The sequence below is a fragment of the Ictidomys tridecemlineatus genome, chromosome 13 (assembly GCF_052094955.1).
Source record: "Ictidomys tridecemlineatus isolate mIctTri1 chromosome 13, mIctTri1.hap1, whole genome shotgun sequence".
NCBI lineage: Eukaryota > Metazoa > Chordata > Mammalia > Rodentia > Sciuridae > Ictidomys > Ictidomys tridecemlineatus.
The window spans coordinates 44,479,737-44,492,615 of NC_135489.1; the positions used below are offsets into that span (position 1 = coordinate 44,479,737).

At 40.0% G+C, this 12,879-nt stretch overlaps 1 protein-coding gene across 6 annotated transcripts in view; it reads left to right on the forward strand.

Moving 5' to 3' along the window:
- The window catches only part of Znf521 (zinc finger protein 521), a 270,157-nt gene that overhangs the window by 113,988 nt on the left and 143,290 nt on the right, over window positions 1–12,879 (forward strand). For all 6 annotated transcript variants that reach the window (XM_078030228.1, XM_078030223.1, XM_078030227.1 and 3 more), the window contains one exon: window positions 1,064–4,416. In XM_078030228.1, coding sequence (XP_077886354.1) covers window positions 1,504–4,416 — 2,913 coding nt within the window. In that variant the 5' untranslated portion in view covers window positions 1,064–1,503. The remainder of the gene's footprint in view (window positions 1–1,063; window positions 4,417–12,879) is intronic.

Consider the following 12,879-nt stretch of genomic DNA (forward strand, 5'->3'; position numbering starts at 1 on the left):
GTACAATGTAGGGTTCCTTTATGGATAACTTTCGAAGTTTATATCTGGCTTGCAGTCTTGTTTGTCTTCTCTTTGTTACTCATAAATCTTTCAGCATTTACCATAATCATTTATCACTTTTCCTGTTTCCAGTTTTTCACAAGTTGCTTTGTCTCTGCTCACCTCAAAGTGCAGGTCCTGTTTAGCTAAGGAAGTTCAGGCCGCTGAAGCTTTTTGCAAAAGGAAGAAATGGTGGGCCACCTCTTGAACTTTCCAAACAAAATACACTATTAAAATCTGGCCCTTGCGAAACTCTCATTTTTTCTTGATCCTGGCTGATCCCAGCTACATGTAATATCGAACAGTACCCTTCTAACATTTAATAATCCATTTTCTGGCCTATGGTATTCGAATCTTTCAGTTATTGAAGAAATCCTGGTTGTCTTTCATTACACAAGACATAATTATTATTGTGTTTTCTGTCTTCTTTCATGTGCTTACTTTTTAATATTTTTTTGCTGAAAGCAATAAGGTCTGTATCAATAAGAACCCCATAAAAGATTTTGGTCTTCAGAATTGCCTTTTTATAGAAAAACAAGCAAAATGCAGAGGGAATTTTTTATTAAATATTAGACATCTGGGTTGACTGCATTAATTTTAAATCATTCCTGTAATATTTCCTCTTTTCATTTGGTTCTTCAGATGCTCACATAATATGCAAATCATTTTAGAATGAATACAAAGGAAACATTAAATATATTAAAATCTGCATTTTAATAAAATTGTCAATGTGTAATATATACCTTGCTTCTAAGGAAGAATGATAAAAAAAGTAATAAAAGGGTAATTTAGACATAGAACTATTTAATATCTTTTTATATTTTACAGCCCAGTAAAAAGTAAATGTAGAATAAAAGCTTTGGGGTCAGATTTGAAAATGTCTCACTCAAATATTCTTTTTTTTCTTCTTCTTTCCTAAAAGGTTCAAGATGGTCCAGCCATGCATACTTACTGAAATGGTACAGTAGACTCATTCGTAATTCTCAGCACATGTAATGAAATGTTCCATTGCTTCTCGTTGCAGATGGAGTGGATGTTGAAGATGATCCCACGTGCTCTTGGCCAGCTTCCTCACCTTCTAGCAAGGACCAGACTTCCCCTAGTCATGGAGAAGGTTGCGATTTTGGAGAGGAAGAAGGTGGCCCTGGACTGCCATACCCATGTCAGTTCTGTGACAAGTCGTTTAGCCGCCTCAGCTACCTAAAGCACCATGAGCAGAGTCACAGTGACAAACTGCCTTTCAAATGCACCTACTGCAGTCGGCTGTTCAAACACAAGCGGAGCCGAGACCGCCATATAAAGCTCCACACCGGGGACAAGAAGTACCACTGCAGTGAATGTGATGCTGCGTTCTCCAGGAGTGATCACTTGAAGATCCACTTAAAGACTCACACGTCCAACAAGCCATATAAATGTGCCATTTGCCGCCGTGGGTTCCTGTCCTCTAGCTCCTTACACGGACACATGCAGGTTCACGAGAGGAACAAGGACGGTTCCCAGTCTGGTTCCAGGATGGAGGACTGGAAGATGAAGGACACTCAGAAGTGCAGTCAGTGTGAGGAAGGCTTTGACTTCCCGGAAGACCTCCAGAAGCACATTGCAGAGTGCCACCCCGAATGCTCCCCCAACGAGGATCGAGCTGCCCTGCAGTGCGTCTACTGCCACGAGCTCTTTGTGGAGGAGACCTCCCTCATGAACCACATGGAGCAGGTGCACAGTGGGGAGAAGAAGAACTCTTGCAGCATTTGTTCTGAGAGTTTCCACACAGTCGAGGAACTGTACAGCCACATGGACAGTCACCAGCAACCGGAGTCCTGCAATCACAGCAACAGCCCTTCCCTGGTCACGGTGGGCTACACCTCCGTGTCCAGCACGACTCCAGATTCCAACCTCTCAGTGGACAGTTCAACCATGGTGGAGGCTGCCCCACCAATCCCAAAGAGTCGAGGGAGGAAGAGGGCTGCTCAGCAAACCCCTGACATGACCGGCCCCTCAAGTAAACAAGCAAAAGTTACCTACAGCTGTATTTACTGCAACAAGCAGTTATTCTCGAGTCTTGCAGTTCTGCAGATTCACCTAAAAACTATGCATTTAGATAAGCCAGAACAGGCCCATATTTGTCAGTATTGCTTGGAGGTCTTACCCTCACTTTATAACCTAAATGAACATCTTAAGCAAGTGCACGAAGCTCAGGACCCAGGCCTGATTGTTTCTGCCATGCCTGCCATAGTTTACCAGTGCAACTTCTGTTCTGAAGTTGTCAACGACCTCAACACCCTTCAGGAGCACATCCGATGTTCTCACGGATTTGCAAACCCTGCAGCTAAGGATAGTAATGCATTCTTTTGTCCTCATTGCTATATGGGGTTTCTCACTGACTCTTCCCTTGAAGAGCATATAAGACAGGTTCATTGTGACCTCAGTAGCTCTCGGTTTGGGTCCCCAGTGCTTGGGACTCCAAAAGAACCAGTAGTGGAAGTCTATTCCTGTTCCTATTGTACAAATTCGCCAATATTCAACAGTGTTCTTAAGCTGAACAAGCATATCAAAGAGAATCATAAAAACATTCCCTTGGCCCTGAATTATATTCACAATGGGAAAAAATCCCGGGCCTTGAGCCCCCTATCTCCTGTGGCCATAGAGCAGACATCTCTTAAGATGATGCAGGCAGTAGGGGGCGCACCTGCGCGTCCCACCGGAGAATATATCTGTAATCAGTGTGGTGCTAAGTACACATCCCTAGACAGCTTTCAGACTCACTTAAAAACTCATCTCGACACTGTGCTGCCGAAACTGACCTGTCCTCAGTGCAACAAGGAATTTCCCAACCAAGAATCCTTGCTGAAGCATGTGACCATTCACTTTATGATCACCTCAACCTACTACATCTGTGAGAGTTGTGACAAGCAGTTCACATCAGTGGATGACCTTCAGAAACACCTGTTGGACATGCACACTTTTGTTTTTTTCCGCTGCACCCTCTGCCAAGAAGTTTTTGACTCCAAAGTCTCCATTCAGCTGCACTTGGCTGTGAAGCACAGTAATGAAAAGAAGGTCTACCGATGCACGTCCTGCAACTGGGACTTCCGCAACGAGACTGACCTGCAGCTCCACGTGAAACACAACCACCTGGAAAACCAAGGTAAGGTGCACAAGTGCATCTTCTGTGGTGAGTCCTTTGGCACTGAGGTAGAGCTTCAGTGCCACATCACAACTCACAGTAAGAAGTACAACTGCAAGTTCTGCAGCAAAGCCTTCCATGCCATCATTCTGCTAGAGAAACATTTGCGAGAGAAGCACTGTGTGTTTGAAACCAAGACGCCCAACTGCGGCACAAATGGAGCCTCTGAGCAGGTGCAGAAAGAAGAAGTGGAGCTGCAGACCCTGCTGACCAACAGCCAGGAGTCCCACAACAGTCACGATGGGAGTGAGGAAGATGTGGACAGCTCTGAGCCTATGTATGGGTGTGACATCTGTGGGGCAGCATACACTATGGAAACTCTGCTTCAGAATCACCAGCTCCGGGACCACAACATCAGACCTGGAGAAAGTGCCATTGTGAAGAAGAAAGCCGAGCTCATTAAAGGGAATTACAAGTGCAACGTGTGTTCTCGAACCTTCTTCTCTGAAAATGGCCTGCGTGAACATATGCAGACCCACCTAGGCCCGGTCAAACACTACATGTGCCCTATTTGCGGGGAACGTTTCCCCTCCCTTTTAACTCTTACAGAACACAAAGTCACGCACAGTAAGAGCCTTGATACTGGAAACTGCCGGATTTGCAAGATGCCTCTCCAGAGTGAAGAGGAGTTCTTGGAGCATTGCCAAATGCACCCTGACCTGAGGAATTCTCTGACAGGATTTCGCTGCGTAGTGTGCATGCAGACTGTGACCTCCACCTTGGAACTCAAAATCCATGGGACATTCCACATGCAAAAGACAGGGAATGGGTCCGCAGTCCAGACAACCGGGCGTGGCCAGCATGTCCAAAAACTGTACAAGTGCGCATCTTGCCTCAAAGAATTCCGTTCCAAGCAAGATCTGGTGAAACTTGACATCAACGGCCTGCCATATGGTCTGTGTGCTGGCTGCGTGAATCTCAGTAAGAGCAGTAGCCCAGGCATCAGCCTCCCGCCCAGCACGAATAGACCAGGTTTGGGCCAGAATGAGAATTTGAGTGCCATCGAGGGCAAAGGCAAGGCAGGGGGACTGAAGACGCGCTGCTCCAGCTGCAATGTGAAGTTCGAGTCTGAAAGTGAACTCCAGAACCACATCCAAACCGTGCACCGAGAGCTCGTGCCAGATAGCAACAGCTCGCAGTTGAAAACACCACAAGTGTCGCCCATGCCCAGAATCAGTCCCTCCCAGTCGGATGAGGTAACTTGCCTTTCTAACATTTGCTATTTAAGCTCCTCAAGAAACTGCCCCCACTTTATGCTTGCACTCTCCACAGCCTTATTTATTGTCATGTGCCAAAAAATGCTTAGTTTGAAATGCAATGTTTTTTTTTTCCCCCATAGCCATTAGCTGGCAATTACTTGCTTCTTGATAAGCAGCATTTTGGCTTGAATGGTGCAAAACAGGACTAATTCCAGTCTCCCTAGGATATTGTCTTCTCTATGACTGAAGAGACCAGCACTCATGCCAACACCACTGAGATCTGGAATCTCAGCATAGCTTCACCGAGAGTTGAAATCCCCAGCTATGACTTGTGTGTATGGCAGAGAGATAATGACACAAAAGTAAGATAGTAGGAGCCAACACGCCGGCTTAGAGTAAATTAAAAAGAATATATATATTGGTGGATAACAAATTGGGTAAGGGTGGCTTTTTAATACTGTGTTGTCAACACTCACTGTTTTTCTTTGTCTTGTGGGTAGTGAGGAAAATACTTACTCGCAACAGGGTTTTTTAAAAGCCCATGCATTTATTAAGCACCACATGCCCATTATCTGTTTAAAGGCGCTATCCCCGAGTTTTTCACTCTCTGGGCTTCAAAATTAATGTCGTTTTCCCCCCTTAGCTTCAGAGTACCATGGTTTCATGTTTTCTTTACCCCGATGAGTAGAAGAAACAAGTTCATTTACAATGAAGCAGTTTTATAAGTCATCATTCCTAGAAGCTGAGCAGAGGATAGCTCCTTTTAATGTAATTTCTTTCTGCTTTATCACCTGGTTTCTAATAGCTCTTTCCACTTCCCTACCTGCCCCTATCTGGAGATCCATCCAAATGAAAACCCCAGGGAGATCCTTGTCCCTTCAGTTTGGGGTGACTGCATTTTCTTATCTTGTCTCTGCACTCACACCCTCTTGGAGGGCTCCCTGCATCTCCCTGCAGATAGCCATCAGGCAGCTGGTGGGGGAGAGCTGAGGAGGCAGCAGAGAGCCCATCTTCACCAAATGTGGCATCTGTGTGACAGGCAGGCTCCCAAACTTTGAAGCTGCTCTCCCTTCTCCCCTCCCCAAGTAAATCTGCACTTTTCTCTCATTTGAATAAATGAAATCCTTTCAAACTGATGAAGGCAGCTGGGAGAACATAGTTTTGATCATGGCTCATGGGTGGGATCGAATACAGTAGAATCTTTTGTAGTAATTATTAGTTGTTATAATCATGAAATGATTTCTTTTTACTCTTTTAATTTCATAAGTGTTAAGCCTGAAGAAAAGTTAAATGAATAACGAGATGAATGCGTGTGTGTCGTGTATACAGATGCCAAATTTACCAGAGAGGAACACAGAAACATTTTATTGTTGCTCTCCCTGCCACCCCCATCTCTGTCTCTGCAATTTTTTTTTTAATTAGCCTGAGCCATATGAAAATAAGTTGTACATACTGATATCCTTTAAAATAAGGGCACTTTTTGTTTAACCATGGTATTATTAACTAAGACAATTCAATTAATAAGAAATTAGATAAATGCAGAATATCATCAATAAGAGGTTCATATTAAAACTTTCCCAGATGTATCCAAAATGTCTTATGTATTTTAGAGTAGTACAATAAGGATTTTTTAAAAATTTATGCAGAAATTTCTTCATTTCTCTTTCTAGGAGTTTGAATATTCATACTTAAATAGTGTGTAAATGTGATTTAAAATGACTGTGTATGTGTGCTTGTGTGTGTGACTGGGGTATTGGGCATTTAAAATCAAGCAAAACTAAGTGCTGGGTACAGAGGCACAAGCATGTAATTCGAGCGGCTTGGGAGGCTGAGGCAGGAGGATCACAAGTTCAAAGCCAGCCTTAGCAATTTACTAATGCCCTCAGCAACTTAGTGAGACCCTATCTCTAAATAAAAAATAAAAAGGGATGGGAATGTGGCTCAGTGATTAAGCACCTTGGGTTCAATCCTCAGTACCAAAATAAAATAAAATAAAATAAAGCAAAACTTGCCTCTCATGTTTGCTAATAAATTGTCTATAAAAAGGCATATGCCCATTTCTTCTTATGTATTTATGGTTTCTATTTTCTGATATTTATAAATTGCTACATGTTATAAATACCATTCGAGATGAAATATTTCAAAAGTGAAGACAGACATAGGAATAATATTTACACATAAATTGGGCTAGAGTTACACAAGTAGGAAATTTTATCCCTAAGACATGGTCAGTTCTTTAATTACAGCTAAAATCAATAATACAGCTTATCTATATATGTATCATGCATTTACATACAATATTATTTAACATATTTTAAAAATATTTAAGACTTACAGTAGTGTTTTTTAAGTACTTGGCTACTAAGGGTCAAAAATGACGTTTTATACCAAACAGTACTTTCCTATGAATCTTGATTTTTCCTGGCTTGCGACAGTGTCCTTAGTTGGATTGGTATTAGGATTCAGTTTATGTGTTTCTTTTGTACCTCAACAGTATAGTAATGTGTTCAACATTTTCATCATTCACTATCACCATTTTCCAATTCATTAATGCTATTTAAGTCATGAAATTCTACATGACACTCTCTAAAGTTAAAAATGTACAGTAGATTATATTATTTGGACTGACATAGAAAATTATCTTACATATAGTTTTACAAAAAAGAAGCCTATAAGTATAATATGTTGCCAAGAAAAGGACATATATTAAGTATTCATTTGTTCACATTATTGATTAGTCAAGTTAAACATGTAATTTCACATTATGAGTAGCATGTAAATTTTTGGCCAGATTAGGAAAAGAATAAGTTACTATATAGGTCTTTGTCAAAAGTAAAACATATTATTCAGGAATAAATTTTATCACAAAAAGAAATGTGATGTGAATATCTATTGGCTTAGTTGTGCCAGGTAGGAGCTGAAGGACTGCACAGTATAGGTGATATTTTCATCTCATCTTCTTGCTGAGGATTGAGGCTTGTGAAGAGAAAAGAAGACCACAGGAGACAATCAGACCTAGTCTCACGGATATTGTGAGGAATAAGATTAGATTTTACTGGATCGTGATTTATGATCACATAAGGATATTGGTAGACATTTGAATGCATCTTTCAAAAACTGAAAAAAATATTGCTTGGCTGATACTAAATTATCTAATTAAAATGGATTTAAATTTAGATATAAGTAAAGATTGTTATAAAAATTCATATAATTTTTAAAAAAAATCTATGAAAGACAAGGCATGTGGCACTCACAGAAGGCTAATTATAGGTAGCTGTCATGTCACAGAGGTATTTGGAATTGAAGATAGAATATCTGAAGTTGAACTTCATTTCTTTTGCTTAATGCTTTCTGAATTTGTGAGAAAAAAAATTTTGTGCCCCAATCCTATAATTATTAATCTAAATCTACTATGGAACTTTGTTTTGAATAAACTATTTTGGGAAACTCATTCATTCCTTGCTCCTCAGAGGTTGAATATGCTATCAATTACCCATAACCTACAGTGGCCATAAATGGTGGTGTTAGTCGGAGACAGGAAGAACTCTGGTCATCTAGCTTTTTCTGCACACAGCACACCTTGCAGGGTTCCTGACATTTATGAGGTGTTGAATAAATGTCGATTCTTCTGGATTTGATGACACTGGCCTGGCTGTCTGGTCAGGTGCTGCCCCATCTGGACCTCAAAATGTCACCTCATGACTTTACATTTCTATGATAGATATTGGAAGCATGTGTCCTTCTGCTTCCATTTTTCCAGGATGCTTCATAGTCGAGTTTCTCTGAGGGACTGTTTACTCACATTTCAAGTCACACCATCCCCACCAGTCCATTGAAATTGCTCTTGCAAGAGTTATCATTCTCTTCTTGGTCCAAGATTTATGGACAGTGTCACCGAATGAAAACTAAAAGGAACAATGGAGGCCATCTGACCGAGCCACCTGTTTTAACGACAAGGAGACAGACCCAGATAAAATTGGAATTGTCTAAGAGCACACAGCTAATACGTAAAGGCTACCAACTGGTTCAGGTCTCTAATTCCAGATTCAAGATTTTCTTTTCATACTCTCACAGGTATTTTTTCTAACCACCATTTAAGCCTTGTCTTTTACACAAAATCATCCCAGGATTCCAGTGTTCTTTCCTCTTCTCTTTCATTTCTTCTGCTCACTGCAGAAGATTTTCTGCTTCCATGACTTTACTGTAGCTGACTTCTCTAAGGTCTCTGCTGTCCTAATTGTACCAATGTAATGCACTTTTTATAAAAAGATATCTTAGTTACTGTTGTCACTAAGTGCTTGTCTCTGTGGCCATTCTTTTTATTGAGCCTCTGTCTTCCTCCTAGCTCCCTTCATACCTCTGTGAGCATTCCATCACCTTCTCCTTCCTTTGCCCACTTGTATAAATTGGTGGCCCCATTGTTGTACCCTTCATGTGAGCTCAACCAAGCTCATAGCTTTGACTGCCACCTTTTACTGATTATTCTCCAAATTTTGTCTCCAAGGGAACTTTGTGAATTGACAGAAATATTCTATAGCTTGATTAGGAACTGGTTACATGACTGTGTATATTGTTAGTACTCACCAGATGCAAAATTCACAAATTATTTTTATGGGAACTACACCTCAGTGAAGCTAATAAGAAAACAATGGTATCTCCAACCCATCTCTTTCTTTTGAGCATGAGATTCATATACTCACTGTCTGCTGGACTATCCATGACCATCAAACTCAGTGGGTCTAAAATCGAACTCATCATCTTTTTCTAAACCTGATTTTTTTCCCTTATATTTCCTTTCACTCATAGATCCACTGATCTTCCCAGTCTCTTCCTTTTCTCCTCTCTATACCCACTTGTGAAGACTTCTTAACTCAACCCCTCTTTCCTCCTCCTCTCCATATTTGAGGTTTAGTCTCAGATCATCTTTCATAGTGACATGAATTGGTCCCTGTGACTTTTGTCTTATTATTTTTGAGTCTGTCTATACATAGCTGCCAGGGCAATCTATCAAAAACACAAATCTGTGTAGCATGTCACTTCCTATTTGAAGCATTTTTAAGTGCTCTGAACCTCCATTACTGTGGGACAATATGATATTTATTATGATAGAACAGGACCCTTCCGGTTTGGACCCCTGAACAAGTTTTCCCTTCCTATCCTGATCCTTAGCTTATTCTGAAATTGGAAGCACTTTAACCCACACTCCACAGCAAGGTGCCTCTGTCTTGCTAAGGTTGTTCTGTTCCTTCTACCTGAATGCTCCTGGATGTCTTCCCTCTTCCATGAGGGGTCCAGCCTACTCTTTTACTGGAGAGCAGCTGCTCTAGAAGCCCTCCAGAGACCTTGACTTTCCACCACACACACCTCTCTACTCCTTGAATACCCTGTAATGATGCTATGTAGTAAGTATTATATAAAAACTGCTACATTATAATTATCTCTTTACATTTCTCTTTTCTTCTCATGAATTCCTTGGGGAAGGAACTTACTTAGTCTCATACATCTAATACCTAAAACAGCACCATACCTATGGTAGGCAAGTGCCTCAATGCACGGTCCCTTCTGGAGCTCTTCTCCTGGGCACCAGGACACCTGTCCCCCTAAGCATTTTTATGCAGGAAGCCGCTGGCACAGTAACAGGAACCTAGAACATGTGTGTTAGGCATAGGATTGCTGTTTGTATTTTTACCCCATTTGGACTCAGAGTGTTGTTTCATTGACATTCTGCCCTAGGCTTTGTGAGCATGGGTTCCATGTGCTGTTTGATCCCATTCCATCTCAAGGTTTATTTCCCAGTGAAGCTTCAATTGCTCCTGCCATGGTTACCAGTTCTCATTCTCCAGGTTAGAGAAAGAGTCTGTGTTCATTTCCTCTGTGACATTAGGCAACAAAGAGGGGCAACTCTTTCCTGATGTCCTCTCTGACTTTGTGGCATCCTTCTCCCAGTTTCCTTCCCACTGCTGCATTTAGAGACTTTACCTGGTATTCCTCATGCTCTGTCCTGGTTTTCTTCTCTGTCTGCTCTTGATGGGCAGCTCCTCTCTTCGTGTTACTGTACTATGTCTATGGAAAGAGTTTCCAAATTTGTATTTCCTACCTAGATCTCCTGTTCATTTCAGTGAAGCTTAACCTATCAGTTTGCTTAGAAGCCTAGGTATAGCCTGGCTCTGACAGGCTGTTCTCTCTTTGTTTGAGGGACTTCTCCTCATACACCATTTCCAACTTCCTGAACAGGAATCAGCCTCTGACCCGCTCTACATGCTTCCTCCTCACCAGGGTGGCTTTTCCCATCAGCTCCTCAGATTCACTGAACCTTTCTCATTTGTCAGGTCGATTTTCCTGAAAATCTCATCAAGGTTGGTCTCTTCCTTCCTTTGAAAATTGTCATTATTGGTTTGCTTATTTTCCTTTTTCACATCTGAACACCCATCAATTTATCCTAATGGCTCAGTCAACAGAGTTGAATGAATGTTGTGTAAGTACTTCAGGGTAACAAAAACAGTGTTTACTTGTTTGCAGGTACATCTAATACATAGTAGCTATGACATAGAGATATCGGTCATTTTGCCCAAAACTATTTAGATGCTTTAAAATGAGGTTTAATCTAAATAAATATACTTAAAAGACATGAAGTTTCTAACAATTCAGAATTCATCTTTAATATGAATATCTGATTTAGATGGCTGAGAGTCAACATTCTCCCTTCAGGATTCTTGTTGTGAAAATGGCAGTGTACCTGGTGATAAGTCAAAACCTACTCAAGTTTCAGAGTTCTGTTTTACATTATTTTGCATAATAAAATTGCCATATGGAGCTGGAAAAAAAATAGAAGGTTGAAGAAAAACTTTATAAAGTTTTTGTATTTCAAATTGCTGATACCAAGTTTTACTAAGAATTCAAAGAACAAAAATAAATGGGGTAAGCTCTCTCTAAATGAACGGTATTTAAAAATTAAGTAGAAGATTTCTATGACCAAATAAATTTTAAGATTCAAGATGTTCTTGAAATAGTCTGAATTCGCTTTGCCACGTTCAACCTGCCTTCCAGATTTATTGTTGTGTTCAATATTTGCTTGGTATGTACCAAGTACTAGAAAGGAAGTTAAGGACCCTGGAATGAGTATCAGGGTGTGGGATCTGGAAGCAGTTGCCTCATGATCACCTTGTGTAGACCAGTGTCCCACCCTACTACCCACCTTAGATTTTCTGTGCTCACCTCCAGTTCTGAACTTTCTTGGTGATGTTTTCCCAATGGTGACGGTATCTTTTAGAATTTATAAAAATTTAAAATAGGAATGTTTTTGTGTACAACCATGAATCTTGCATTGCTGTCTATAATATTCATTTTTTCAGTACTAGGCTCAACAATTTTGGAATCACATAGTCTTAGAACTCTGTCGAGGAGGAGCTTTTATATTTTTGGCTAAAATTGTATCAGGATGGGAATTAGTTAAATATCTACTCAAGATGATTTTGAATAATCAAAAGCTACATTTGGGATCTCTCATTTCTATATGTCTCTCTCTCTCTCACGTTATAGTTTTCTGTTACATGTACTTTGTATTCTTAAGAATTTAACAGAGAACCTAAACTTGAGAACCTTTGCCAAAGACTTAAAAAATCCCAAATAGGTAATTTCCCTGGTTTATACTTTGTTTTGGCTGTTTTACATTTTTTTACCTTTTTATATCTGTATATTTCTGAAGCTTTTATTATTAATTCACCTTTCTTTTCTCCTCACTCGCATTTTCCACTTGCTTCATTTCATCCTTTAGAGATGAGGAAATATTGTTTCAGGTTCCCCCCCCCCCAACCTTTATTTAACTCCTCATCTTCAACTTCCCTGGAGATTCTGATAGCCCTTTAATCAAATCACACCATAATTTCATTGTTCTCTCATTTTGGTCCATATTTCATCCTTCTCCTGGCCATTCTTTCCTGAAACTTTGTCTCTGCTTCCTGTGTGTTCTCCCTTTTGCTAACTTGCTTGGTCCCACACTCACAGGGTACTACTGATTTTTGTTTTCTTATTTATTTATTTATTTGTTTCTTGGCTCCTGTCTCCAGGCCAAATGTCAACTGGTCTCCTTTACTCTTTTCCTATCCTAAAGTAAGTTTCAACACATTTAAAAGATGAGGATCACACGGGTCACCTTCTCTGACTATGATACAAATAAGTTATAAACGAAAAAAGTGTTTTAAAAACTTTGTAAATTTTAAAGTTAAAAATTAAGAAGAAAGCTTAAAATATAAATTAAAATAATTATAATTAAAAGATAATTACATTTAAAAAAACTTGGGAGATGTAACTAAATCAGTACTTAGAATGTTATTAGAAAATAAAATATATATTAGAAAATTAGGAAAGCATATTATCAATGAATTAAAGATGCAATTTGAGATATGAAGAACAGAACAACAAAATAACCCCATACAAAGTAAAAGGGGGAAAAAAATCACA